We start from the raw sequence: 26,966 nt of genomic DNA, 5'->3' as shown, positions 1-26,966 counted from the left end.
TGGCATACGATTTCTTCGATTAAAATAATGCAAACAATGAGACTATTTTTGGTAACACAGCAAATAAATTAAAATAAGATAGTAGCACCCATCAGGATTGCATCTGAAGAAAATTCACATTAAACTTTATAGCAAACTCTAAATGCTAACCCATATGTAAGGAGAAGAGGGAATCCGCTTTATCTACTCTCAGGACCTGATCTAATCTACATAACAAGACAGCAACAGTGCTTCTTTGTTAACATTTCATTACGTTTGTATTTGAATTACCACAAAAATGTTTTCTTTATGGATAAAGAGGAAAAAGGTTGATAAGCATAAAATGCAAATTAACAACAACTAAGCTGCTTTGTCCGCCAGGGAGATGAACCTGAGGTAAATGTGTTCAACAAGGTTTGAATTTTTTTAAATTCCTGTTGTAAATCTTTTTAAATTCTCTTATGTCCTTTCACTTCCAGCATATTATAATCTTTTTGGTATTTACGTAGTCAAGTGCAAGCAGAGGCTCGAAACAGAAAGGCCAGAAGATAAAACTGCTTGCCCTACATGCTTCTGTTTTGTAAGGAAAATTTCTGGGGAAACCAAAACGTCCATTATATCCATCTTTTATAAATGATGACTTTTTAAAACTGAAGTGGTGTAATGCTTCCACATTACTTCGAGATCAAATCATAGCTAGTTTCTCTCATTGTATTATTCTCATTTTAGATAACTGAAGGGGAATTTTTTTTTTTTTTCCATTGCTGAAGTTTGCAACTTTGAAATCTCCAGTTACTATATGCAAGTATGCTTCATGACAGTAAATATTTATAAGTTGTACTTTGGACCGGGGACAGAGTCAGTGCAGCAGCTGAATCCATAGCATATTTTCCTGGTTTGATAACTGAAAAGCTGTCATATTATGAAGAAATGCCTTATTGGATCCAGAACTGGATAAACTTTTCAATGTTTCATGTTGGCTTTTTATAGCTTACCCTGGCTGTTGTTTTGCTCATGGATACAACATGCAGGGGTCAAGTCCTGTTGGAGCTATTCCTAAAGTAATTCTGTTGGCTGCAGTACATGATTGATTCTCCGTGCAAGGTATGAAATTGCTTGAAAAGGATCTCAGAAGGTTACTCGATATAGTTTTGCTCCTAGCAAGATCAACAATATAAAGATTATGACAGACCCAACCCTACTTGCTTAGGAAGGGGTATTTACTTGAATTTATGAGTCCAAGAAGACAAATCTCAGATTTGGGATGCTGGTGAACTTTGGTATGCTTGGTGCATTATCTTAAAAAATTTTGTTGTTTTTCATGATATTTGAATTTGTTATTTAGTTGCTACTTATTTAGTTTCTTTTGCTTAACATCTGTTTAAAGTGTTTTAGAATTCTGGATTAAGATATCCTGAACAGATCATTTTTCAAATTGAAATTTGTTTTTACAAGTAAGAGTATGCAACTGCTTTGGGATGCAGTCTCTTATTTAATACTTCAAAGTGCATTATGATTTTGCCCTAGGTAAACTATAGTATCCATTGCAAGCAGTATTTAAAGAATGACTTCTGAGTACTGTTGTTTGTTAGTCTACCTTTTGGAAAATGGAAGTTCTAATAAATATACAAAACTAGAGGCCATATTAAAAACAACTATAGAAATGAACAGAGCCTAGAAGCTACCTGCTTTGGGGCTTGCGGGGCTGGCCATAATTCCTTGTCTGGAAGAATGACCTTTAAATAAAGGTCAGATAGAATTGCACTGGAAACCTTGCAGGTGCTTAAAAGAAGGCACTTAAGATATTATATTGCCAGTGGGAGTTGGCCTTTACTGTAAACTCCACTGTGGTTAACATTTATAAATACTTGCTATGTTTCCCCTAGTATATATGTTTGAATCTTTTTGGGTTTTTATTAAAGATTTTTAACCATTTTAACCAACCTAACTGTGCTGCTCTGTGCTAAATCTTTACACCTGGTTCCTCTTTCTGTGCTAAATCTTTACACCTGGTTCCTCTTTCTTCTAGCAGGTTCTGTTTTCTCATGTTGAACTCCTACTTCAAACGTTTTTCTGTTTTCAAGTCTTGAACTTCTACTTCAGATGTTTTTAAGCTTTTTCTACATCTGCTTCTCTGCCTGTCTTCCAGCCTTGCTCATTCAGTACAATGAATGTTTGTCTTCTGTATTCTTTGTATCTATCCTTCCCGAAAATGTCTCTCTGCATCTGCCTGATTGAACTTCAGCCTTTCTGTGATGATATCATGACCGACTGAATAGTTTACAAGGAAAATAAATACTTAGTAGAACAGACAGAGGACAAAGGAGAATTTTAGCATCCACAGCTACTTGGAAACTAAAGAAACTTTTAGAAAACTACCCTGTATTTTCAGAAATAGGTTGCATGCGTAGATTTTGTGTGTGCACAGAAGTGCTAACGGTGTAATACATCTGTTAAAAAAAAAATAAATTTACTTTCTTACACTCTGATCATAAGACCCACTTTAATCATACGATGTTAGTATTTAAGACTTTAAATACCAGAAGTTAATGGGGCTTAGCCTCTTCTTGGCAAGTCTGTGCTGCGCAAATATACATGAACAAGGGATAACAAGCTGCCTCAGAAATAAGGAGCCAGTTCAACAATTACTTCACTCAATTTTCTTCTTTTTTTTTCCTTAAAAAAAGGGGGGGGGGAGAATGAGTGTCACTCTTAAGCCCTTTTGCAAAACAATTTGTCACCTGTGCAGATCACCTAGCAAAGAAATCAAGGACTGCATAAATCTGCCCTTAAACAGGGCAGTAAGAAGAATCTTCTGGTGGTGCTAGTGAGAACAAGTGGGTATGACCATTGAATTTCAATACTGATTTCAAATCAATATTTAAGTTCTGAAGTAAGAGATGCCACACTGAGAAACAACAGCTTCAGAGAAAAGTAAAGAGGGAATTTTGCTTGGCGTTCTGGTATGTTATTACTTATGCCTCGGCACATATCTTCTAAAATATTTATTTGGGTGTTTCAGTTATTTAACAGAGAGATCAAAAATGCATTACCAGACGGTGTAACCAAAGTGAATTTAAGTGAAGGACTGGTGTATAGGGAATAAAACCATAATTATGGGGGTTGTGAACAGCAAAATAATGTACGATTAAATTTGTTTAGGTGTTTACCATGGAGGGGGATTTTTTTGAATAATGTGCAAGTGATTTGGTTTTCTAGCATTTTCGTCCACAGAGTGGAAGTGCTTCAGAGAAGACACAAGAATTAGTTGCCCCATTTTACAGAGGCAGATCAAGGGAACTGCAGGATAACAGATTCTTTCTTCGAGCCTTCATACAGGTCATCGTTCTTTATTTTTCAGTCTCTGAAACTACATCTATACTTCTAAATAAAATCGGACCAGGAGGTGTTCCCTGGCCCCGAGGCCATGCAGAGTGAAGTGGACCTTGCTGACCCTTGGATACTTCTGAGTTCCTGAGCCCCAAGAGAGTATTTTTTGTGATTTTAGCCTTTCTGAGTCAGTGTCTGCAATAGCACATGGGCTGCGTTGCAGTGTGGCAGGGAGACAGTTCAGTAGCATGAAATGTCTGCAGAGATGGGGAAGTACTGAGCCTGGTAGCCCCTCATCTGTGTGTCCTGTATGCGAGGGGCATTGCCTGGCACTGACCAAGGGAGCACGCTTGTGAGCGCGCTGAGGGAGCACTGCTTTGTTTTGCTGCCTCGCCACTGTTTTTCCTAGCACGATAAAGATAGCATTGGAGACTGTGCTGGTCCTTTTGCAGAAGGCCCCCAGGACTGGAGCCTGACCAGCACAGCTTCACGTGGTGTTGCATCAACGCCAAAGTTGCCTCCTCATCTGGTGGGCCTGGGACAACCTGGGCAGCTCCAGGTGCCTCATCTCCCCTGAGATTTTGCTATGGCCTCTTTAGCACTCCTTGTACGTGTTCTGTTTTTCTTCTTGTAGATGTGTTCTTTTAGGTTTTGTGCTTGTGTGAATGAATCTTGTATTAGTGCGTTTCAGCAAGCTGTTCTGTTCGGAGTTACGGTATTTCGGTACTAACAAGCAACAGATCTTCATTGGAGTTAATCAGACGGCTGTGTTTGTATTGATTTCTTTCCTGTCACTTAGGCAGTGGTGCCTCAGATTCACTTTATGCTGGCAAGCATTAATACTGCCTTTGGAAAAAGTGGTTCTGCCCTTTTCATGCCCTGGCTGTTTGCTTCTGGCCCTCTGCCATCTTCCTCCTGCTGCTTATGCAAACATTTGCATAGTGATCCAGTTCAGAGACGTGATGGATGCTGAAACTATCCTCCCAAACCAAAAAAAGCTGGTGTTTAACCTGGGTCGATGCTTTGTTGTGCTTCACTGTTCGTGTTAGTGCAGAGATTAAAGCAGTCTGGGGGTAAGAGTAGAGTGGTCCAGGGAGTGAGGGAGGGTGGGATTGCTTCTTTGGGAGGCAATGCTGGTTATTGCCAGCTTTAAAGTAAGAGTGCAAAGTGGAGATTGAACCCATCAAATTGCAAATTGCCCTTTGGAGTCGGTCTTCAATTCAGATTTTCTTCTATGCGACCTTTTCTGCAGAACTGTGGAGAGGTGTGAAATGCATGGTGCATTGGGATTGCACCCCCCCATCTTCAGTTCTGTCTGAAATGCGTTTTTGTTTTAATATTAATATAATTAGAAAAGGCAATGCTTGATTTTCCCCAGCATTTTAATTTAGTAACTTTAAGTGAGCTGGTTCTTGAGCTAATACGTATAATCCCGAATAAAGCCGCAGAATGCAACCTCTGGCAGGTTTTACACAGACAGAAATACCTTTTCTGAGTAGTTCTTCTTCGGAGTTAATTATTAAATACTTCTTTCTAGCAGTTGCTGTTATCCTAACAGCAAACTTTTCTCACAGTCTGATTAATGGCATTACTCAACCCATAACAATGCCGACTCTGTATCTGAGATATTCCCACAGGTATGTTTTTAACTTGTCTGACAATAGCAGTCTAGAAGACTTCTCCCTGCAGGCAACAGGACTGTTATTGTGCAAATGAATGTTTATATAAAAATAGATTGTTCTTATCATGACTAGGAGCCAGTGACCCCTGAATTTGAAACCTTGCTCTGAGATCTAGCCTTGTTGGCCTTGGACAAGACATTTGATGTGTGTGCTTCAGCTGTATTTTAGAGGAGAACTAATAACTATTGTGATTAGTCTGAAATGGTCGCTCATGTGAGACCCTAGCCTACATTCACACGGTAACAAACCCAAAATCTCACAGGTCGGGGAAGGAAGAATTGCATCCTTTAGTGTCCTTTATTGCGATTTCCCTACCAAGAGTTACTCTAGATGTTAGGGATGCATTTCCTTCTGTCTTGCCATATGTTAGTCTTGCCCACTGCAGAAACTCAGGGGGAGCCTTTGCTGCAGCATCGTTCTGCTCCCGCCGGAGAAACTCTTCCAGTGGTGGTGGCTGGAGAAGCGCTGCAGAGGAGTGGGATCTCTCTGCATATAGCTCTTCGCTTTTGGTGGTTGTCAGGTATATATTGACTGTTGGGTTTGCTCCAGGCAAACTGGACAAACACACCTGCACTCGCCCTATTTGCTGGTGCTGGCGTAGGATACAATAGGGAGGGGACTTTATATGGGACAGATCTTTTAAAATAGGTTTTTGTGTGTCTACATATCATTATGTTCCATATTTACCAATATGAAACTAGATAGGAGGATTTGTTACTTTGCGGGATCAACAAAATTGCACATAGCCGTAATTAAGTTGAAGATTTTAAAACAGGATTTTTGTAGCAGGCGAGTGCGTTGTGTATCTTATAATACATCTATGTTTAATGAAGATGCCCTGTCCAGTGTGTGTCAGTGTCAATGATATTTTAGAGTCTTTAGTGAATATCAAGTTTATAATATTTAAGATAGTTAAAAATAAACTTAAACATATATATTTAGTAAATTCTTTTCATATGATGTTTAACAACCATAAGGCTCCAAAAAATGGATCAGTCTGATGCTGCTCTTGCTTTTTTCCCCTGCCGTGTCAGTTTGCACTCACTGGAGCACACACACCATTTGGATAGAGAGTGAGTGAGCTCTGGGAGTTGAATTTCTTGCCTTTTGATAATCTGTGCACTGTTTTAACTCCAGTCTTTTATAATGCGCTCTTAGTCTTTTTTTTTCTTTTTTTTTTTTTTTTTTTTACAGAAAAAGGCAGTTAGATGGTCACGCTACATGCCCATGTTTTTTTTTTTTAATTTATTCATAGGCTGTTTTAAACTCTCCTTAATGGTGGGGTGGTAACAAATAGCAGGATAAGAAATTCCTGCAGATTTTGTGAAACTTGCTGGCTGGATAGAGAAAAAAAAAATATCTAAAAATAGCATCTGTGAGGGAAAGGCAGCAATCTGAGCTCAGTTTATTTCATCTGGCCTGTTGGCCTGAGAAACATAACCCGGCAATAGCCATAGAGGCAGAGTAAACATCCCGGTGCTCCCGCAGAGCTGAAGGGCAAGGTGCTGAGGGAAAAGTACGATAATAAGGGTAAGCATATAATCATCCTTTTATTCTTTCATCTTCCAACTGTTTTACAGCCTTCCTGTGTCAGAAGTGGTGTTTAACCAGCTGGAGGTCGTGCTTGCTTTGTTCAGCCAGTGGTTAGGGGATGTGCAGGGGCCAGGGAAGGAGAGCGCCTGGGGCTGGGACACCCGGGGAGCTCAGCGTACAGGAGTTGAAAATGTGGACAGAGGATGTTAGGTGGCACAAAGACTGTTGTGGTGGTAGTTTCCATTGTGAGTTTACTTCCAAAATCGTTGGAGATCTGTTTTTATTTGTTTACAGAGAAGCTTTTCTTCACTTGGCACTTCTCTATACCGAAAGCAGCCACTGATGGACCACATTGCTATAAAATACAATCAGCTTAACTATAATAAGCGTACTGTCTGTTGCATTTTTAAGAAAATGAAAGAAAGCATCCCAGACAATCATGTCAGCAAAAACTAATCTATATATTAGCTGTATAACATCCTTTTGAACCAATGAATTGCCAGCTGGGAATTAGGAACCTGGGATGCTGTATTTTCTTCTGCTGTACAAGCCTAGGTAAGCCAGGCAACCTGCTTTACTTTTCCTGAGGAAATAGTTTTGGTTGTGGAAAAGTCTTTGGAATATCACTTGGACAAAACTGAAACAGTTCCTAAAAGGTAACAACTTCCCCGTGGGAGCTATGATAGCGAGCATCTCTGGTTAACAAATGGTGGTATCTTCCATTTCCATGCAACTTAAGAGCCAAACAACCAAATTGCCCTAAGGTGTCTGTGGATTCAGGGAGACATGCTTGACCTCTGCTCCCTGGCAGGATCTGCCCTACACTGGGACCCACAGTGATTTAGTTTCTCCAGCGGTTAGAGTGTCTTGTTTAAAAAAGGCATTTAAATGATCTGCTTCTCTATAGTGCTGGTGGGGCATAGGTTCTGTTCTTTTTGCCACTGTAGATACAGTCTTTCATTATCCTTTCCATGGTTACTTGTGCTTTTTTTTTTTAAAATCTGTATTCCAGAAAATTAGGTGACTTGTGCCTTGTTGATGGGTCTCCAAGGAGTTCTTTGTCCCACTTTTTATTAAACTTAAGGGCTTGATACCTGGGAGTTGGTTCTCCAGCTAGTGATTTCCCTTTGTTATTCCATAATGAGATATTTCTGCGTACTTTCTGCATGAAAATCCACTTGCCAAAACCTTGGGAAGTTTTTTCCCTAATTCAACTCTTTATTTGCATGCTGTATAATTGCAGTTTACTGTTCTCTATCAGAGGAGTTGAATCCATTGCCCTGGAATATATTGCGCTCTCAAATGGCTTTAGGGAGAGACAAACTGTGTAATGGTCTTAATGTCTTTTTCCTCGCACTCACTGGCTTATACCTCTTATGCTCTTAAATACTGTGTATCGACCTACTATATTTTGGCTTCATGTGATTTAACATTGGTAGATAAATAAAGAAGCCATTGAAATGTTTATGCTTTTTATTGACTTAAGGTGCTTTGGAGAGCAGCATTAATCTACAGTTCAGTGAAGCAGTAAGAAAACGAAATACTCCCTCAAGAGTTTTCTTTTGTAGATAGAGCCTTGCATTAAGCTGCTGTGAACTGGCCTCCTTTCAGATTTTTGAATGCACTGTTTTTGTCTTCATTAGTAATTATAGCTGAGGGTAATAACACTGGAATTGTCCTTCATCAGAAATAACAATAAGACTGGATGATGTGGGTATGTGATGTGCTTTGGCAATACTTGCCCTTGACCTCAAGCTTTAGGCCTGCCTCGCCACTGCCTGTCCTCTGGTGTAAACGCTGGCTCCAACATATGGTCACCTTAAAATGCTAAATGAGAGCGGTAGCCTTTTATGCCTGCTTTGTAATCATTGCAGTATAAATGACCAGGTGGCGAAGAGGAATCAGTAATCTGGTTGTGATATTTAGTTGGCTCAAACTAAATCATGAAACACAGAGGTAAAAAATGTTCTCTTAGTCCCTGCTATTGTTTGACTGTTTTTGCTTTGGGGGATCCGACTGTGAGACCATTATAGAAAACATATATTTGGATATCTCAGTATGGTTGCTTGGTATATGAGTGATGTTGGTAAAGTCAGTTCACTCTTCTGTGCTTTACTTTTGCTTTAATGTCTTTTTTTAATGTGGGCTGACAGTGGAATTGGTTGTTTCGTTTTTTTTCTTTTAACTGAGGATATTTTATTAAAAAGCAAAGAAGTTGTCTTGCGAGGTTTCTCATGGAAAATATGAAAAATAATGTTTACATTTTTCCGGCCTCTGAAAACTGAAAATGTATATAGTTACAAAGCACTGCAAAGTTGACGGTGGTATTTTCAATTTTTTCCAGTATAAATTTTTTCCCCATTTTTCCATAGAATAATAATTTTCATTTCCTGGAGAAGCTTTTAGTTGGTGGGATAAAAGAAGTCTTTTGCTGCTGTAGTTGGAAAAACTGGGAAGGAAAATGTTCTGCTGTTCTTACTGTGAGACCTCTGAATAAAAATGTCCTTACTTTGGAATAAATATTACTTTCATTTTATCCTAATCTATACCACAGATTAAAAATGTTTCTAAAATCTGTGTTTGAGGATGTACAACAAAAAGATTTTGGTAGTGTTGATATTAAAGGGTGTTGTATGAGCCACAAACCACAAAGCAGCATTTGCATCTGTCTGGCTCCCTGTAGTATTTCATTTTTTTGGTTGATTCTGCTATTTGAAAATACTGTCTTTTATTGAAGCCTTACCTATACAGTTTCTTGATGTACCGGATGACGTTAGTTTAGCACCTAAATTAATTTTCTGAAATGTCTTTTTGCACTGGGAGAAGTAGGCTTCAAAGCCAGATCTAGTTCTAAGTACAGTTTACAACAATGCTGTTTAGCAGAGAACCTGGTAATTATGCTGAGTTTTTCTGGATCCTTTGGGAGGTTGGGTATGCCTGGGAAGAGTGGTCATCTTCCCTTTTAGTACCCTTTCTTCTTTCTCCTGTCCTTCTTCCTCTGCTGTAATAAATTGGTAGCCAGATTTATTTCCATTACACTCTGCCTACCCATGTAAATTACAGAAGGAAGTAAAAGGAGGATAAAATGTAAAACTTCGTTGTTAAATGCGTGTTACTTCCAAGAAAACAAAACTGGTAGCTGATTCATTTTTAAGACTTTAACTATAACTTATCTTTTTCTCTTTCTCCTTTGTATTGGCAGGATAAAAAACTTGAACATGCCTCGTAGCCCAACATCAAGTGAAGATGAAATGGCACAAAGCTTTTCCGACTATTCTGTTGAATCTGAATCAGACAGCTCCAAAGAAGAAACTATTTATGACACAATTAGAGCAACTGCAGAAAAGCCAAGCAGCAGAATGGAAGACAGTCAGAGCAACACATTAGTGATTCGAATTATAATACCTGATCTGCAGCAAACGGTAAGGCATATTGCATTACAATAAAAAAAAAAGTTTAAATTATTAGCTTTGCTGGCTTCAGTCTGCAGTAGATCTGTTCTATTTTCTTACAATTTTTTGACATGTTACAGGCAAAATTTATGTTGTGTTTTCTTTTAATGTCTACATTTTGTACCCCAGTGGTATATCTGACTGATTGCCTGAACTAAAGGCACCATCCCATTCAACAGAGTGTATTTAGTATGTTAACTTGATGAAAGCTGTGAGCATAAAGCAAAATACCTGTCTGATCTGCATTCAGAGGCATTTGGGTAGAAGAAAGAGAATTAGGAATCTAAAATCTCATTAGAAGGTGAGGGTTGAACCCCCAAATCACATGTTATCTCTATGAAAGCCTCATATCTATATATATAGATAGATATATATATATATGTATGTATGTATAACCCCACTGTCTTCTCTAGTTTCTCTTTTCATGAGATAGTTTGTGATAGACACTAGACTGGGGTCTAGCAGGAAGTCATCAAGTTCTCTCTCTTTACCATATTAATTGCCTTTCTCTGTCATCGTCCCACAAAAAGATACTCTTGTTAGATAGCTGGTGGCTTTTAGAGCATAAAGATGAGGAGAGAGAAGCACAAATAAATCTTTCCTTCCTCCTTTGCTGCTATGCCTTTACTACACGGTGTTGTTTCTCAGGCTTCCACCCAGAGAAATCAACACGGTCAGTTTAGAGGAAGAATGAAGTGTGGCATCAAACCGTTCCACAGTTTGTACAACGATGTGAAATCACTATTTTATTCTCTCCCACTTCCTTACTGCTTATACTGGAAACATATCAGTGAGGATAAAATGAACCTTTTCTTATTTTCCTCGAGGAGTCATTTGCAAGCTAACTTGTGGACCTATGGCTCTATCTCACATCCCTAAGTCTATTAGACGAAAACAAGGACTTTTCCACAAAAGATTTAATCTCTGACATCTTACAGAAAGAATTGAACAGCCTTTTCATTTGTTAAAACATGTCTGATTAATTGAGTAAATGAGAATAAAAGTTATTTTTTTAATTTAAAAAAAATCTTGGATGTTCCTTACATATTAGAAATCTACAGTCCAAAGTCCTCACTCTTTCTCACAAGGAACTATTAAGTTGTGTTTCTTTTATGGTTGAATGTGTAAAATTCAGTGTCTGGAATGTTAGGAGCGCAAAGCTGGAAAAGTTTGCTCTTGTAATTTTGTAAGTAAACAAATCATTGTCCTCCATGAGTGCTATGATAGGAATAACAGTCTCATCCTGGAGAAGGTCTTGGGAGTTACTTACTGATTCTATCTAGAACCACAACTTGCCCAAGTTTGTGATTAATTATCTAAATTACCCTAGGCCTCCTTGAATGCTGTTGTCAGGATTTTCAATTGATGGTAGGCATCAGACTTTTTTCATTTCGAAGATGATTATAAAACCACATTCTTTTTGTGGATGTGTGCTACATACATCACTCTGTGCTGACATTTAAGATCTACATCATACTGTGCTGCCATTGAAGATCTATCTCAGATGAAATTATTCCTTTCTTTTTAATTAAAGTTCATTTTTAGAATGGCAGAGATTGCCTGTCTACAGGCTGGCAGGGAAGAGCTGTTTTGACAGTGTGGCCTCAGGTGTGGTTCTAGAGCTCTTTTTTTAAAGCCCAATCTACACAGTGCTGCAGAAACTCGGAGAAATCTGTGTTGGAGTTGGGAGCATTATCTCTTACATTTTTGTACTTAAAAAAATCTTTTAGCTGCTGGAATTACAGTACCACTCCATTAGTTTCTGTGGTGTGAGATTAACCTCTATGAAGAGGCAGTGGTGTGGGATGGGAAGACTTCAGAGGGCAAAGCCAGACTGAGGCTTCTGTGAGCCACACACGGGATTTTTATTAAATCTTGGCTGAAGCAGTCATCACCCTGGGTCTTTCATTTCAATATTGATTGAAATACTGAAACCCACTGTTGTACATCTTAAATTAAAAAGGATTTTGCATGTAGTGAAGTCCTCTGTCAAGACAAGCTCTGACTGGACATGGTTAGGATTTTATTGATGAGCCTACCAGCTTGCTATATGTTTGGCTGTGTTCAGTGCTCAGTGAATAGATCCAGTAAAATGGAAAGATTAGCTTTACTTGCTAGGCTTACTCTGCTGTTAAAAACAGAGATGTTAGCCTCCTGAAGGCCTCTTATATCATTAATCTATTTTTTAGACCAAAAATAAGTTATTTATTGACACTATTGAAACAATTACTTTTTAAAAATTCATTTTGTGCAGGAAATGGAATAAACCAAAAAGTATTTTCAGTTTTGCGTTTCATTTGTTCATTTTTATTGCTTTACGTTTTGCATTTTTTTCCTTTTCAATAAACTTTTGATGAAAAGTAACTCATTTTTTTAAACAGTTCTAAAGCAGATGATCTATTTCTGATTTAATTTATCAGCCCACAAGCTCTTGTACAGAAAAGTGAAATCTGGATTCAGGTTTGCAAATAGGAAGACTGATAGCTTAAAAGTAATGTAGCAAAGTTTGGAGAAGATCATAGTTCACGAGCCGTGTTATAGCTACAAGCCAAATCCAACATACACCCCATTTGCTGTGTAATTTTAATTAATCTAAAATAAGAGGTGTTTAAAATTAGTCTGTTTAATCAAAGGAACATGAAATGATATCACTTAGTTTTATGTTTTTATTCTTTATTGGTTTTTAGAAAGTATGATTAAGAATGTATTTGTTTAAAAGAAGGCAAGTTTAGGGTTTTAGATAAAACTCAACCCACTGGGAAGCTTTAAACCCCTAGCTAAACTCACTAGGAATTAAAGTTTGCTCATCTGCAGTGACTGTCGTGTAAATCGCCTTTATTTCATTGCACATATGAGATCAAGCGCCAAGCATCATAAGTAGATGATCTTTTCTTCATCTTTTCTTTCTAGAAAGAGTAATTTCTTACTGCTTTTGTGCATCATCTGTATTCAAGTGTCATCCCTAGCACAGGAGGGTGGAGAATATTTAAATGAGTGACTGGAAGATTTCCTGAGCTCAGTAAAATTACTGAAGGAATGGAGAGCGTAAAAAGCCCTCCATATTCACAAACATATGTGCATAGGAGCGTGTGTGAAAAAGCTATATTATCCAGCATTTAATTTCCTGATTTAATAAGCCGGGAGGCTCAGCTTTAATAGATCCTTTATGGTGGCAGGACACAGGTGTAATCTCTTTTGACCAGAAGCTTATTTGCAGTGCATCCAGCCCAGAGGGCTCTAGCTTGACGTGACCTGTACTACTTGCTATTGAAATGGAAATGACAGTAGCTGACTGGTTCCTCCTCTCTTTGCAATAGTGGCGCAGGGTTTCTTGGCAGCTTAGGCAATATTCAATTGTGTTTGCCCTTAACGCGAGGGTGCTTCATCCCCAGGGCAGCGAAGTTCAGTGTCAGGCTGTCAGCGGCACTGATTGGTGACAGATCTGCACCTTTCCTCCTGGGTAAGCAAAGTTGGCAGTCAGCAGCCCCCAGCAGTTCACTGCCCGAGGCGACTGCCTACCTTGTGCCTAAAGGCAACCGTGTCTGTGCGTGGCGTTGAAAGTCTTTTGGACATGGAAAACTGGGTGAACTAACGTGTCTACACTTTCCTCTATGATGCCTGGCATATCTGACCTCTCCTTGGACTTTTTTGGTCTGAATCCAGGGTAAGTCTTCTTGTATTCATTTCCTTTATCAGCCCATGTAGGAACATATCACAAGTGGTTCTGCCTATAACTGGAAGCAGTCTGGTTCTTCTCTAGTAGCTGTTGTCAAGAAAATCTCCTTTGCGTGATATTCTGACAATGACGTCCAATGTTCTGTGCTTAGAATTGCTCTTTTTCTCAGACTTCAAGAACAGATCTGTTAGCCAATTGTTTTAAGGAATGTTTTCATCATTTTATTATCAACACATGGTGGTGGTTGTGCTCTTTTGTTTTATCCTATACTTAAGCGCTCCCTCTGGGTTATGTTTAAAATCAAAATGCTCAGATTCATATGTTTTATTAAATTCTGATGCTGAGATGGGATTGGGTCTGCTGAAGACTACTTTGAAATGCTTTCTGCCCATCTGTTTTGCTGCTTCACTTCAGTAATGAGCATTTACTGACTCCCCGCTCCCCTGTTTGTTTTATATTGGTCTTCCCATGCAAAATGTTGTTTGGTAAGTGGCAGTTTGGTAAAGCAACAGCTTAAGTTGTAGCTACTTTTTGGTTTTCTGCTTCTGCTTTTTATACTCTTGTATCCTTTCTTTACTTTTTCCAGTATTCATTGGCCTTTAGGATTAAGAATCTTTTCCTTTAGTGCTTTTCCTTCTTAGATAAAACACTTGTTTAGTTTGTGCAATTTTTATCTTATGAAGGTAGGAACCCAGTTGTCACAACTGCGGCTTGAGTCACATTTTTGCTTAAGAGACTTCCATTTTCACTTGTTTCCAGTCTGTACTGCTGTCTGCTGCCTCAGATCTATTCCAGGTTTTCCTTTGCAACTTCTCACAAGTATTCCTCTGTATCCTGTTTTGTGACTGCTTGTTGATTGCTGCTTTCTGTTTATAGTTGATCTTCCTTTTTTTTATCTTCAGTTTGATGATGGGAACTTTGTGGGTGCTCCTGACATCTGTTCTTATGCCCTTGATCTGGACAGGTGATCTGACTTGCCAGCTGATGATGGTGTGGCCAGACTGGGATTTTTTGACCTTTCATCTCATGAATTCTGTGTTTTCTGAATGTATTTTGATGAAGGAAAGCAGTACCTCCAAGAATTAAGTTGAACACCAAGCAGAAATCAAAATGAGCAACTTGCTCCATTTTTTTCATGATACCCAACTCTCATTTGCATTTTCCACTTTTTGGTTGTCACATCTTTAATATCGACGTCTTCTATTGAAAGGAATAACTTGTATTTTGATATTCTGACAATCACATTTTGGAGGCAGCTGTACAAACCATTTGTCATGGTTCCTCTGTCGCAGCACAGTTCTGTGTGATTGACATCTTCGTGAGTCTGATGAAAAAGATGTGTTGGTTGATAGATTTTGAACAGATAAATGTTATTCCTCAGATATTCTGTATCATGAACGTTATTCTCACTGAGTTAATATCTTCCCTTTAGATGGAGTGGATGAGCTATATTTTTCCCTTGCTTCCAGTCCTTCTGTTGAGCTTAGTGACTTACTCTTACCAGCGTGCAGGAATGCAAGATTATAATTGACCATGTCTCTCATGATCCAAAGAGTTTTAATATCAAAAAACCAGGTCTCGCATTTCAGCAACCCATGTTGACGTGCTGTCTTGCTGCTAGACTTGGATTTTGACTGGTCTAGTGTGGTTTTGACAGTGTTTTTGAGCCACTCAGGGCTTCTTTGTTGGTTCTTATTTGGAAGAACTGTTGCAATTTTTACAGTGTATGTAGCTAGCCTTCAAGACAAACTATTACATTTTATCTGGTCTTGGGATGCAACAAAAAGGGTGGAAAGAATAGATCCCACATCTGTCAATGCAAAATATCTTTATGTTTCATGTGTGTTTCTGTAGTTCTTTGCCATTAAACTATCCCTATTCTTTGATTTTTTTTTTTTTTTTGATAATAAATTGTTGAAGACTAGAAAAAGTTGGCCAGCTTTATTGACTCAGCTACTGTCTCGTTTCCTTGTGGTCACCACATCATGTGCATCTAATGAATTCTTATTTATTTCATAACTGAAGCAATCCATGTATAGATTCTGCTGTGATTCAGCTACTATTTTCTCAGGGTAGAAAGTGTGGTAGTAGGTAACAACTCGTCTACATGATGGAGATGATGACTGTGGTGGTCTCTGTCCTGGGAGGGCTGCCAGATGGACAGAGAAGCGGCACAGGGGAGGTGTTCCAGGGGCAGGCTGATCTAAAATACACCTTCGGCAGCATTTGAGTGGTCCTTCTCATCCTCTTGTTCAGCAGCTGCCTCTGAGAGAGTGCTAACAGCCTCCATCTCTATCCTGCCTGGCTTCATGGGAAGCATAAATAATCGCTTTTCTCACTAGTTTCACTTATCCGAGTCTGAGAAATTTTGGTAGGAAACAGTTGTTCAGTTATTGATTTGCTTTTTACGTCATTGATCTTAATTCATTATAAATTACTAACGGGATCAACATTTATTAAAATGAGTGCATTTTTTTTTTTCTTGTGAATCACTAGAAAAGCTAGGGGTGTGAATAAATTAGTTTGTGAAATTACTGGTTTCAAAGTGTTTCCGTATTTATTCTGCCATTGAGGACCCCATAAAATATTGTAGCTAGTGTGGTAGAAATACAATGCTAGTATAGTTATCAGATAATGCATTTTAAAGCAAGGCTTCAAGCTACTGCACAAGAAGAATTCCTCACTGCTGTTTCAGTCCAGTGAATGTGGTTAAACTGTTATGTCCTGTCCTCACGCATTATATAAACATGCCAATGTCAGACCTGTGGAAAGCAAAGTATTTCAGAACATAAATATTGTGCATTACTGATGCAATGTGCATAAAAGATTGATTTTCCATTGAAATATATTCTGAAGAAATTTGAAATTATTTATAATTTCACCAATTTAGCAAATCTCTGAGAATTAGAAATACACACCATTATATGCAATATTCGCATGAAATCAAGAACAGATAGAACACAAGAACAGACTGAACAAAGTTGAACATGTTGAATTCCCAAGGTGCATTAAAAAAAAGCAGGCTTAATTAAACTGCAGTCAGAAGTTAGTGTTTTGTATTGTTAAAATCAAAGCAGTGTCATACCAGTCCAAAAAGTGATTTGTTTCATGTAAGAATTTAATGTAAGAAAGACTTTCCTGGAAAAAAAATACATGTAATTTCAAAATTATCTTTGCTTCTTCCCATTTTAATAGCATTTCTTATAATCTTTCAGGATGTGTGGATAATGACACGTCACTGCATAGTGATACAACATGTAGAAGTTAAGCTCATAACATATATTATAACAGACAATTTTTAGAGTTGCTGAAAACTGCTGATTTTTGAATCTGAACTTTGTATTGAAGTTTGAATCCATGTAAGAGTCACGGGGCAAGTGAGGTTCAGAGCTGAAGGAACACAGGGATTTAAAACGGTTGCCCTTGCTGCTAAGTCAGTATCTTAACGACCGGGCTGTTCGGGAATGAAATTACTGTTTACAATGTTCTTTCTGTCTCCCTCTCTCCTTCCCTCTACCATTTAAACCCCCCCAACTTTTCACAAAACACCTTGAAATGTAAGATATGTAAGGGGAATGAAAACTGCTTCCTGACCAACTTTTATCTGTGGCAAAATCTAATATCTCATTTGATGACATTTTTATATTTAAGATTGTAAAGGATTAGAGCTACCTGTATTTCCTAGGCCAAAGCATCACCTGAGCACATTGCAATGAAAGTTTCATCCCTCTTCCCTTACATACCCCGAAATGTCTTAACATCAGTACTTGAGACATATCTGAAAAAGTGCAGTTTGTGTAGGAACTGATGAAAGACCAGGGGTAATTTTTAATAAGTCATGCCCAGGCGCAGTGGAGCTGGACAGAGCCCAAGGTTCACAAGCCTGCTTTGCTTCCTCAGGCAAACCCCTGTCAGATGCTATCACGGCACCTTCAGTGGCACGGCTAGCCAGGAACGATGAATAGAGGACATCTCAGTATCAATGTCTATTGATAGGCCTCATATCTGAGGATTAATTCACAGAAACAGAGCCAAACTCCTCAACTTCAGTTTGTCGTGATACTCAAAAGCAGCTAGTCATCTCTGCTCTGGTAAAGCAGCTGTAGTGTTTGCTCAGTTAAAAATGGTTATAAACTTAAAGTTCATGTCGTGTTGTACTTTTCACTGTTGAAAATATTTGCTACGTGATATTTAAGCAGTCAAGAAAAAGACACTGTGAACATATAAAATATTGTGACTTCTGCCTTTGAATTTGCTCTTCAAAATTCAGAATTGAAATATTTGAGTGAATTTGCTATTTGATTTGTGTATATGGGATCAGAGATTACTTTCAGACGTATGCAGAGCTTGCCAAGATAAATATGTTTAGTTCTAAAAGACAAACTCCAACTGTTTTCTTATGGATGGCCTCAGGACTTTAAAAAGATGCCAACAGATACTGCAGAGGTGAGCACTGCAGAAGCAGCTGTGGGTAAAGGAAACAATTCTCTCTCTTCATAAAACTTCAGTCCTATTTTTACTTTCTTTTCTGTTCTCTTATCTTTATGTACAATTAAAACATGAAGAGTAGCAGAGTTCTTCAGAAAGGGCCTGAAGAGCAGGTACTGACATTATTACCATAGCCAGAATTACAGCTACATTCATGGAAATGTACTGATAAAAAAGGATATATCCATTAACATTTTTCTTTGGCTCACATGCAATCCCTGCATCCTGTGTCAAATCATGAGGGGATGGGGACGTCCCCTGAGTGGACACAGCAGGCTCTCCTGTGCTGTAGCTCTGCCACGGCAGCTTGGTACGAGCCCTTCTCATGGCCCAGGATGGGGTGTGTTGGCAGCACCCTACATTCATGAGGTGCATCAGAGGCAACAAATTGGTTTCCAGGCATTGCCATCTGCTGGCAGCTCATAACCAATAACTGCAATGCAAGCTACAATTGCAAAATGCCTAAATTTCTTAAATTCCTAAATTCCAGCTTGGTAAGAAGCACAGAACTGGGAAGGATTTTCAAGGTTTTCAAGTCTTCTGCTGCTTCACACCATATAGTTTCTCCCATAAACTTACCCTAAGATAAATGTAGCTTAAAATGAAGTAGAATTCTTGCCTGAATTCTGTTTTTTGTGAAATTGTTGCGGATCACACTGATTGTCAGAACAGCCTAGAATCAAGTGGATAGTTAAACATCTTGTAACATCCCTTTCACTTGGCTTTTCAGACAGGTTTGCCATGAAGGTGTTCTTTCTCTGAAGAAGGATGTGGTCTCTGATGTTTCTGGAAGGACTTGAAACATCCTGTGTTTTCACAGTACTTGTGCATTAGTTATAGAGGAATACATGTCTGAAATATAATTCTGTTGATGTATGTTTTGTCATGGAATTTGTAGGTTTAGTGTGTATGTTTGTATATATTTATGACATTCTAAAATTTTAGAATGTAGTATACTGTTTAAATGTTTTTTTCATTAATTAGATTTTTTTTTTTTAATAATTTGTCTTTGCAGAAATGCATTAGATTTAACCCAGAAGCTTCAGTGTGGGTTGCAAAGCAACGAATTTTGTGCACTTTGAATCAAAGTTTGAAGGATGTCCTGAATTATGGACTGTTCCAGCCTGCAAGCAATGGTAGAGATGGGAAGTTTTTGGATGAGGAACGACTTCTTAGGGAATACCCACAGCCAGTGAATAAAGGAGTTCCTTCGCTTGAGGTATTTTTAGATCTAATATCTGAAACATTTGTATTCTGATACAGACTGTACAATAAGCTGTATTTGAGGTTTCTCCATGCACCTGAACTGCTTTTGGGAAATAGTGATCAGCAAGTCTGAACTTGAACCCTTGCTCACAGAAGTGCTGGCGTTCACTTGCTTGGTGGAGCTGTTCCATGTGTTATCCCCAAAAGGCTGCAAAGAATCAGCCCCTCTGTGAGATTTGATTTTGGAGTTTTCCTCTGCTGAGGACACAGGAGATGTATCTTATTCTGTGATTTAATAAAGAAATGTAAGGTTCTAGATGAAGCTTTTGGGTCTCTGATTAGGTTTGCAATAGTAGGGTAGCAGTTGCTGAATAACCAGCCTTTGCTTTCTCCAAAGAGAGGGTCTTTCTTTCCCAATGAAGCCTTTTTTTTCCCCCTCCCATCTAGTTCCCTCTGTGCCCTCCTTCAGAGTGCACAGATTTCCTCTGGCTGCCTCCTGGAAAGCAGTAAGGGAAGAAAGGGTGTGTATGTGTAAAGCAGTCACACATAGACACTGGAATTTCCCCCCTCTCTGTTGCTTATGCAGAGGCTGTGCAGCTGCGGGGTAAACTGGGCAGAGCTATTATGGCACTGGGTGAACATGGAGCAGGGCCAGATCACACTGAAACACAGCATAGCAGGAAACTGGGGCATGAGACTAGTATTTAATTAATTTTGGTATTGCTTGTATGGTGGTACATCAACCACTAATAATCTGCCGTTAATAGACTTACTCCACTGTAACACAAATCCAAAAAAAAGGACCAGGGTCCAGAGAAGGTTTCAAGTCCTAGCTTTTCTAGCAGTTTATTTCAGAGATTCAATCACTGATGTCCATATTATAGCCATAAGCAGATTAAATAACCACTTTATTTTTTTCTGTCATGTTCTATTTCATGAATGTTCACTGATTGCAAAATTCTTCTCATTGCAGCTAAAGGATTGCAATTCAGGGGTTAAAAGTGGTCTTGTGAAAAGCCGATATTAAAGCCTCATTCAATACAGTCTCCTTGTCCAACAGATGTGCTGCATTCTTTGAATTCTGCATAGTGTGATTAGATAATAGTAAATTATAACTATGTAAATCCCATGATTTTTGCCATAGATCTTGCTACTATGGCCATAGGGTGGCAAACTGTTTGGGGTAAAATGTGAGTGAGTTTCAGCCAAAAAAAGAGGCAATCCTCTGAACCTCATTCACAGGACAAGTCCTGTTAAACATCAGAACTATTCCTGTGTGTAAGTTCTGCCTATGTTGATTAAGGGATTTTTCAGGAATCTTTTTTTTTTGTTGTCGTTTCAGAAATGCTAAGCTGATATATTGAAATATGTATTTTTTTATTTATTTAACATGCCTTCCCAGTTCTTTCTGCCTGAAAGTGCACAGATACCCTTAGGGAAAAGCTCTTTTCACTGTAATTCTTGCTTATTTATGTAGATTCTAGAGACCGATGTCATTTCCCATACACACTTCCACTGATTTCAGTATATTTATACAAGATAAGAATTTTGCTTACATGAATCGTAAAACTATGATGCCACTATGTTAAGCAGAGTGCTAGTTATTGGTGAATATTCAGAATGAAATACTAAGACGTTTTTTTTAATTTTGCCTAAATCTACATCATCGTGTGTAATGGTTTTTGGTAAGGTCAGAAAATTATATTACGAGGTTTTAAGCAAAATAGGACATTTAAAATTTATTCTTTTTTCCCTTCCTCAGTTTCGGTACAAGAAAAGAGTGTACAAACAGTTCAATCTTGATGAAAAACAGCTGGCCAAGCTTCATACGAAGGTATGCCCAATTTACTGGAGAAGTTAGCAATTGCCGACTTAGCAGAGCAATGTGTCTGAGAAACTGGAAATAAGTAGGAGTTCATTACCACCTGGGCCAGTTGCTGAACAATGAGCAGTATGTGCTTCCAGCACCAACAGGAATATGTGAATTGTGTTCTGGCAATTTCTCTCATAGAAAAATTCACATGATATCTTCCATATATATACAAGTAATTTTAAATGAACCTTACTTCGTAAATAACAATGTGCTTTCAGCATGCTGCAAAAATGCCGATCTATGTCTTTAGACTCATTTGCAGGTCAGAATAATAATGATCACCATACACCATCCTAATTTCTTACTGAATGAATGTTTTGGTCATTTTTTCCTTAAAACTATGAAAACCAGAATCTTCTTACTGTGTTTGACTTTTGAACATTATAAACCGTAGGGTTTATGCTCTCGGTATACAGTCAGGTTCTCCAGGAATGTGAATTAGCTACTGTTCAATGGATATTGACGTCAATTGACAGAATATTTCACTTTTAGTCAAAATTTTCTTTCTAAACTTGGAGGATGATTCATTTGTCACTCTTTGTTTCAGGCTAATTTGAGAAAATTTATGGATCATGTCCACCATCTCTCAGTGGAAAAAATCACAAAGATGTTGGACCGAGGACTGGACCCAAACTATCATGACCTAGAAAGTGGAGGTCAGAACAATAAAACTAGCTGCATAAAGTAGTACCTTGGGTTTGTTCAACCTAAATTCATTAACAGGCTGAACCTCACACATTCTTTCTGTTGCCTTCATAACTTCAGGCTAATGCAGTCTATATGGTTTTGCTGTCCAAAGGAGAAAATTGATAATTTATGATTTTCTTTGAGCAGCATTTTTAACTTACAATTTTTAAAGCAAATGTTCTTTATTTTACAAATTTGCTCATCTTTTTTCAAGAACACGCTATTCTCTTCTTTAGAAACACCCCTAACTTTGGCAGTTCAGCTTGACAATACAGTAGAAGTGATAAAAGCTCTGAAAAATGGAGGAGCCCATTTGGACTTCAGAGCCAAAGATGGAATGACAGCTCTGCACAAAGCAGCCAGAGCCAAGAACCAAGTAACCCTCAAGGTAAATGCTTTCAGTAGCAAATTATACATTATTTTATAGAAAAAAAAAAAAAAAAAGGAGAATGTTTTAATTGAAAACATTACTGTAATTACTGTCTTGTCCTCAATGGATCCTTTACTATGTGCTTGTTCTAGTGCTTTCCTGTGGCTTTCACATCTTAGGATTTTCTTTCAATAAAGGGCCTTTTAATTTCTGATTTTTTTGGTAGGAAGAAAAAGTGGTGAAATTTAACCTTATTCATTGATAGATGGGGAAAGATCTGTCTGAAGAAACAGGAATAGCGTTATTGTTGCTTATCTCTTTGAAAGCAAATGCTGGTGGCATGGATTACACATTATATCTTAACACAGTCTCTTCTGTTTTCTTTTGTATTTTAACAGGTATTCTTAAATCACCCTGATATTCTGGATTAAGTGTTATGTTTATGGTTTTTGCTTATTTCCTTTTGACAGATATTCAAATTGCATGACATTTTTGATAAAGCGTCTTGTAACTGAAGAGGTGAATAAGTTGCAGAGGCAATGTGGCATTTTCAGAACTGAGATTTCTAAACTTAATGAGAGGATGGAAATTGGACATTGCCATTCATACTTTCCTTGCTATCCCCATAAATTCGTTTAGAGCCTAATTCTTCCAAGGTCATTCCTTGCTTAACTTTGTGCTGCAGCCCATTCTATCAGCTTATAAAGGAGTGAGCAAAAAATATACGTTATGGCAAATATCAACCTTGTAAATACTTTTTCAGGTAGAAAAGTCCCTTTATAGTTAGAAGTCCCTCCAAAATATATTTTTCACAGTTTGTGATTGCTTTCAGACCCTTTTAGAGCTTGGAGCATCTCCTAACTACAAAGACAGCTGTGGCCTGACACCACTGTACCACACTGCTATTGTGGGAGGGGATCCTTACTGCTGTGAACTGTTACTTCACGAACATGCTACAGTCAGTTGCAAAGATGAAAATGGATGGCAAGAAATTCATCAGGTAGGAAAGATTACTTTTTGTTTGGAGTGGAAGTTGCATGAGGAAACGTGCCATATATGTTCTGTGGTTAAACGCTGCTGTTTTGAAGGCCATTTGGGTATGTTTAGTCCATGCACATACAAGTACAGAATTTCTTCCTTTTTCTATTTGCTTATTACTTTGCATCCTGCTGTGGTGAATTAGAAGTGGAAACTGTTCCAGTGGAGTTTTGTAACTTTGAAATCCTATGGTTACTGTGGATTTGGCTGCAGAAATTGCACTAGTCACATTTATGTAATGGACTCTTGGAAGTTTAGTGTCTTATTAGTGGCACTTCAGTGAAAAAAAATGTAACTTGATCTTTTTGTTAGATGCCAATTTTAGTATCCTTGGTACCCTAGAATTCTTGTGTGTTTGTCAGAGGTACTTTCTCCTTTCTTTCTGGTGAACTTTACAGGAAGATTTGGGTTCAGGATTCTGTTGCTAGGATCCTTCAGTATGTTGCACTGAAGGATGTAAAACTCTTACAAACTCACAGTTTGAGTCACGTTTCATTCCCTGTGGGTGGAAACTGGGGTTTTAATGATTTTTCTTTTGCTGTTTGTACATGGGTTTTCCTTTCCTCCCTTACATACTCAGTGTGTGGATAAAGGTGGTAGCGTGCTCTATAAAGAAAAATTATTTTTAAAAAGTTACCTTTTGAGGTTCATGGTGCTTATGATACCTTGAGCCAGCTATGGTGCCAGAATTCACCAGGTGCTAAGACAGAGTGAATGGCTTTGTATACCTGTATCTCTCAGCTTAAATTCCATATTATTATACAGGAATGATACTGATCTGAGATGATACGAAGTTAAAAACATTACAGATTGGGAGATGCTCAGCTGGTGTGCCATAGAGAAAAAGGTAGTCAAGTAAATGAGACTGATGAATGGAAGTACTGTGGTTTTTCTTGAACTTATTTGCTAATCAGGAAAATTTCAAATTTCACTGGAGTCTCATTCATAGAGGGTTATTTCCAAGTATTCAGGGTCTAATGTTTTATTTGTGTGACTGATAAAGTAACTCTTCAAGATTTTCCCTCTTTTGGATCAGTGCCCTCTGTATACTGTGTGCCTACTTGACATCACAGAATCAAGAAGATTATTACTTGAATTTTGGCCAGATTTCCCTAAACTGTTTTCATGCCTTAAAAACAAGCTTTGGAAATCTGATCATCTTCAGTGCCATCTAGTGGGCAACTCGCCAAAGATTAGCAGGACAAAAAAAACTTGCCTTCTGTCAGTCTGCATGTCACATTTGACAGTTATGAATGTTAGTGGATAAAAAGGGCCAAACTTTGTATTTTCTTGATACCTTAAATTGCCGTTCCTCAAATAAGCAGATGCTTAAACTTATGCACAGACAGACTTGCTGTACCTGAAGTGCACACATTGGTGTTTGCAGGCAGGTATGCACATCTGGGTGTTTGTCCTCCCATTCAGTCCAGGGGTGGTTCTAAAAATTAAACCCTAAGTAAAATAGCATCTTCTCTCCTAAAAACATTTACCTGGAATCCTTGCCTAGAATAGATAATAACCAAAATATGACTGCATCTCTTTACAGGCGTGCCGATACGGACACGTCCAACATCTGGAGCACCTCCTCTTCTACGGCGCCGATATGTGTGCGCAGAATGCCTCGGGAAACACAGCGCTGCACATCTGTGCCCTGTACAACCAGGTGAGCTGGCTTATGCCTTGTCATACCGTCCTCCTTCAGTGACATAAGGGTCCCTGGCAGGAGCTGAGGGGTGCCTGGGGTCCCCTCTGCGTGGGTAAGTGGAGAAGGATGTCTTGCTTCGAGGAAAGGTGGTTCTGGGGTGTCCAGTCCCATGGAGACTGGAAACCAGTGCTGTGAGAGAATAACACATAGCCAGGGAAAAAAAGGCATAACTGAGGTACAAGTGCTAAACCTTTCGTGTCCATCCACAGAAACAGAGGCTCGTTGAGTTTTCTGTTGAAGGAGTTTACTGGTTTGGTGTTAGGTTTTCCTGAGATACCGTTTCCTTGCTTTTAATAAATGGATTTGAGGTAAATTTCCTATTCTTATTGATCTATAGAGGCAAGTTACACTGAAGAAGAACATAGCTCATTATTTTTCATTTGATTTATTTAATATGCAGTGAAGTGTTACAGGTTTTAAACAGTGGTCTTAGAAACTATAAAGAACATAATTAAAAACTATTTTATTAGTGTTTTATTCACTGATTACAAATAAGGCTACTCATTGTAGGTAGCAAGAGTATACATGTTAATTAGAAAATAAAACATCATGTTCTACCAGCTTATATTTTTTTTATATCATATCTAAATATTTGTTTCCTGTTCAGAATTTATTGCTGTTTTACTAGAACTTAAATTAGAATTAATTAAGAAATACTTGGAAAATACTGTGGAAATGTCTCTGTAGATTATAGGATTCTCTGCTGTTTACAACTTGTGTAGTCATTTACAAATAATAGAACCATTTGATTTGACAGGATTTTATACTCTCTTTGCATGGATGGGATGGGAGGGAATGAGTTTTACAACTATGTTAAAACATAGCTCATATAATGTTAAATTGAATTAGGAAGACACAAGTCATGAGAAGTGACTGTAACTAGCGAAACATCTGTTAAAGCATCTGCTTCTTAATTAATTACCATCTTAGTTTTTTCAAAAGTCTTGTCAAGACAGATTCCTCAATTAGGTCTAAAATACCCTTAACTTTTTTAAAAATAGAATTTGGGGGATAAGTTGAAATTTTTCAAGGCTGCTGACTTGATGTGTGTGTCATAATTGATATCAATTCATAAAGAGTCTAGCTGTACAAATCTTGCCTGTTAATTCTGATTATTTGAAGTATACAGCATATCAGTGGGATCAGTACCTCTGTGGACTGCTTCTTGCCCACTGTTTACCAACCACCTTCAACAGGCTGTTAAGTGCCTACATCAACTAGTTTAAGGTTAGCAATGGTTTCTTTGCTCAGCTTGGATGACTTCTGTGACTGTAGGCATACAAAGCTTTTGCAAGTTGGCGCTTGTTAAAATTCCTAGAAAATTTTGCAGAGAAATGAAATTCACCTTAATCTCAACAAAAATTTTGCATTTAGGCTTCACGTCAAGAGCTTAACATGTGTAAGTATACGCACTTCTGTTGAAAAAGATATTTTAAAATATTCACTTTAACCTTATTTACTTCACTTTTCCTGAGTAAGAATTTTGAAGCCTGGACTGTAATGCACATATAAACTTAAAAACGTGTACTCGTCTCTGTTTTTTTGTAACCATTTAATTGGAGTGCTTTCATGGCTATAGTTATTTACAAGATCATACACTTTTAGCAAAGGTTATGCAGTATGATGCTGAAATCAGAATAATCCTGTAAAATGACAGTATTTTTCATGTAGAGATGTGTTTTGCTCCTGACCTAAGTGGAAAAAATTATTCCGTAAAAGACTTAGAGACTCTCATTTAAATTGCATCTACAAATTTACAAATATTTTCATAGTCATTAACCTTGTCTTTGTGAATGGAAGTTTAACATCTTGTGACTACACTATCAGGCTTCTGTTTTTCTTAATCAAGTGTATGTGAAAATAAAAAGTTTTTTTCAGGGTGCTGTGAACTGTAACCTATGCTGATTTTTTTCAGTGTCCCTTTTATTGAAAGCTGTTATTAGCTAA

The 26,966-nt window shown here is 38.0% G+C and overlaps 1 protein-coding gene across 7 annotated transcripts in view; it reads left to right on the top strand.

Moving 5' to 3' along the window:
- Positions 1-26,966, top strand: part of SHANK2 (SH3 and multiple ankyrin repeat domains 2) — a 365,392-nt gene that overhangs the window by 35,928 nt on the left and 302,498 nt on the right. For all 7 annotated transcript variants that reach the window (XM_052810983.1, XM_052810982.1, XM_052810981.1 and 4 more), the window contains exons 4-10: positions 9,727-9,946; positions 19,156-19,359; positions 21,109-21,180; positions 21,767-21,875; positions 22,143-22,294; positions 23,109-23,276; positions 24,861-24,977. In XM_052810983.1, coding sequence (XP_052666943.1) covers positions 9,743-9,946; positions 19,156-19,359; positions 21,109-21,180; positions 21,767-21,875; positions 22,143-22,294; positions 23,109-23,276; positions 24,861-24,977 — 1,026 coding nt within the window. In that variant the 5' untranslated portion in view covers positions 9,727-9,742. The remainder of the gene's footprint in view (positions 1-9,726; positions 9,947-19,155; positions 19,360-21,108; positions 21,181-21,766; positions 21,876-22,142; positions 22,295-23,108; positions 23,277-24,860; positions 24,978-26,966) is intronic.

Source organism: Harpia harpyja, chromosome 16 (assembly GCF_026419915.1).
Source record: "Harpia harpyja isolate bHarHar1 chromosome 16, bHarHar1 primary haplotype, whole genome shotgun sequence".
In the NCBI taxonomy this organism is placed as follows: domain Eukaryota; kingdom Metazoa; phylum Chordata; class Aves; order Accipitriformes; family Accipitridae; genus Harpia; species Harpia harpyja.
The sequence above is the reverse complement of the archived record's forward strand: the minus strand, read 5'-3'. Positions and strand labels throughout refer to the sequence as shown.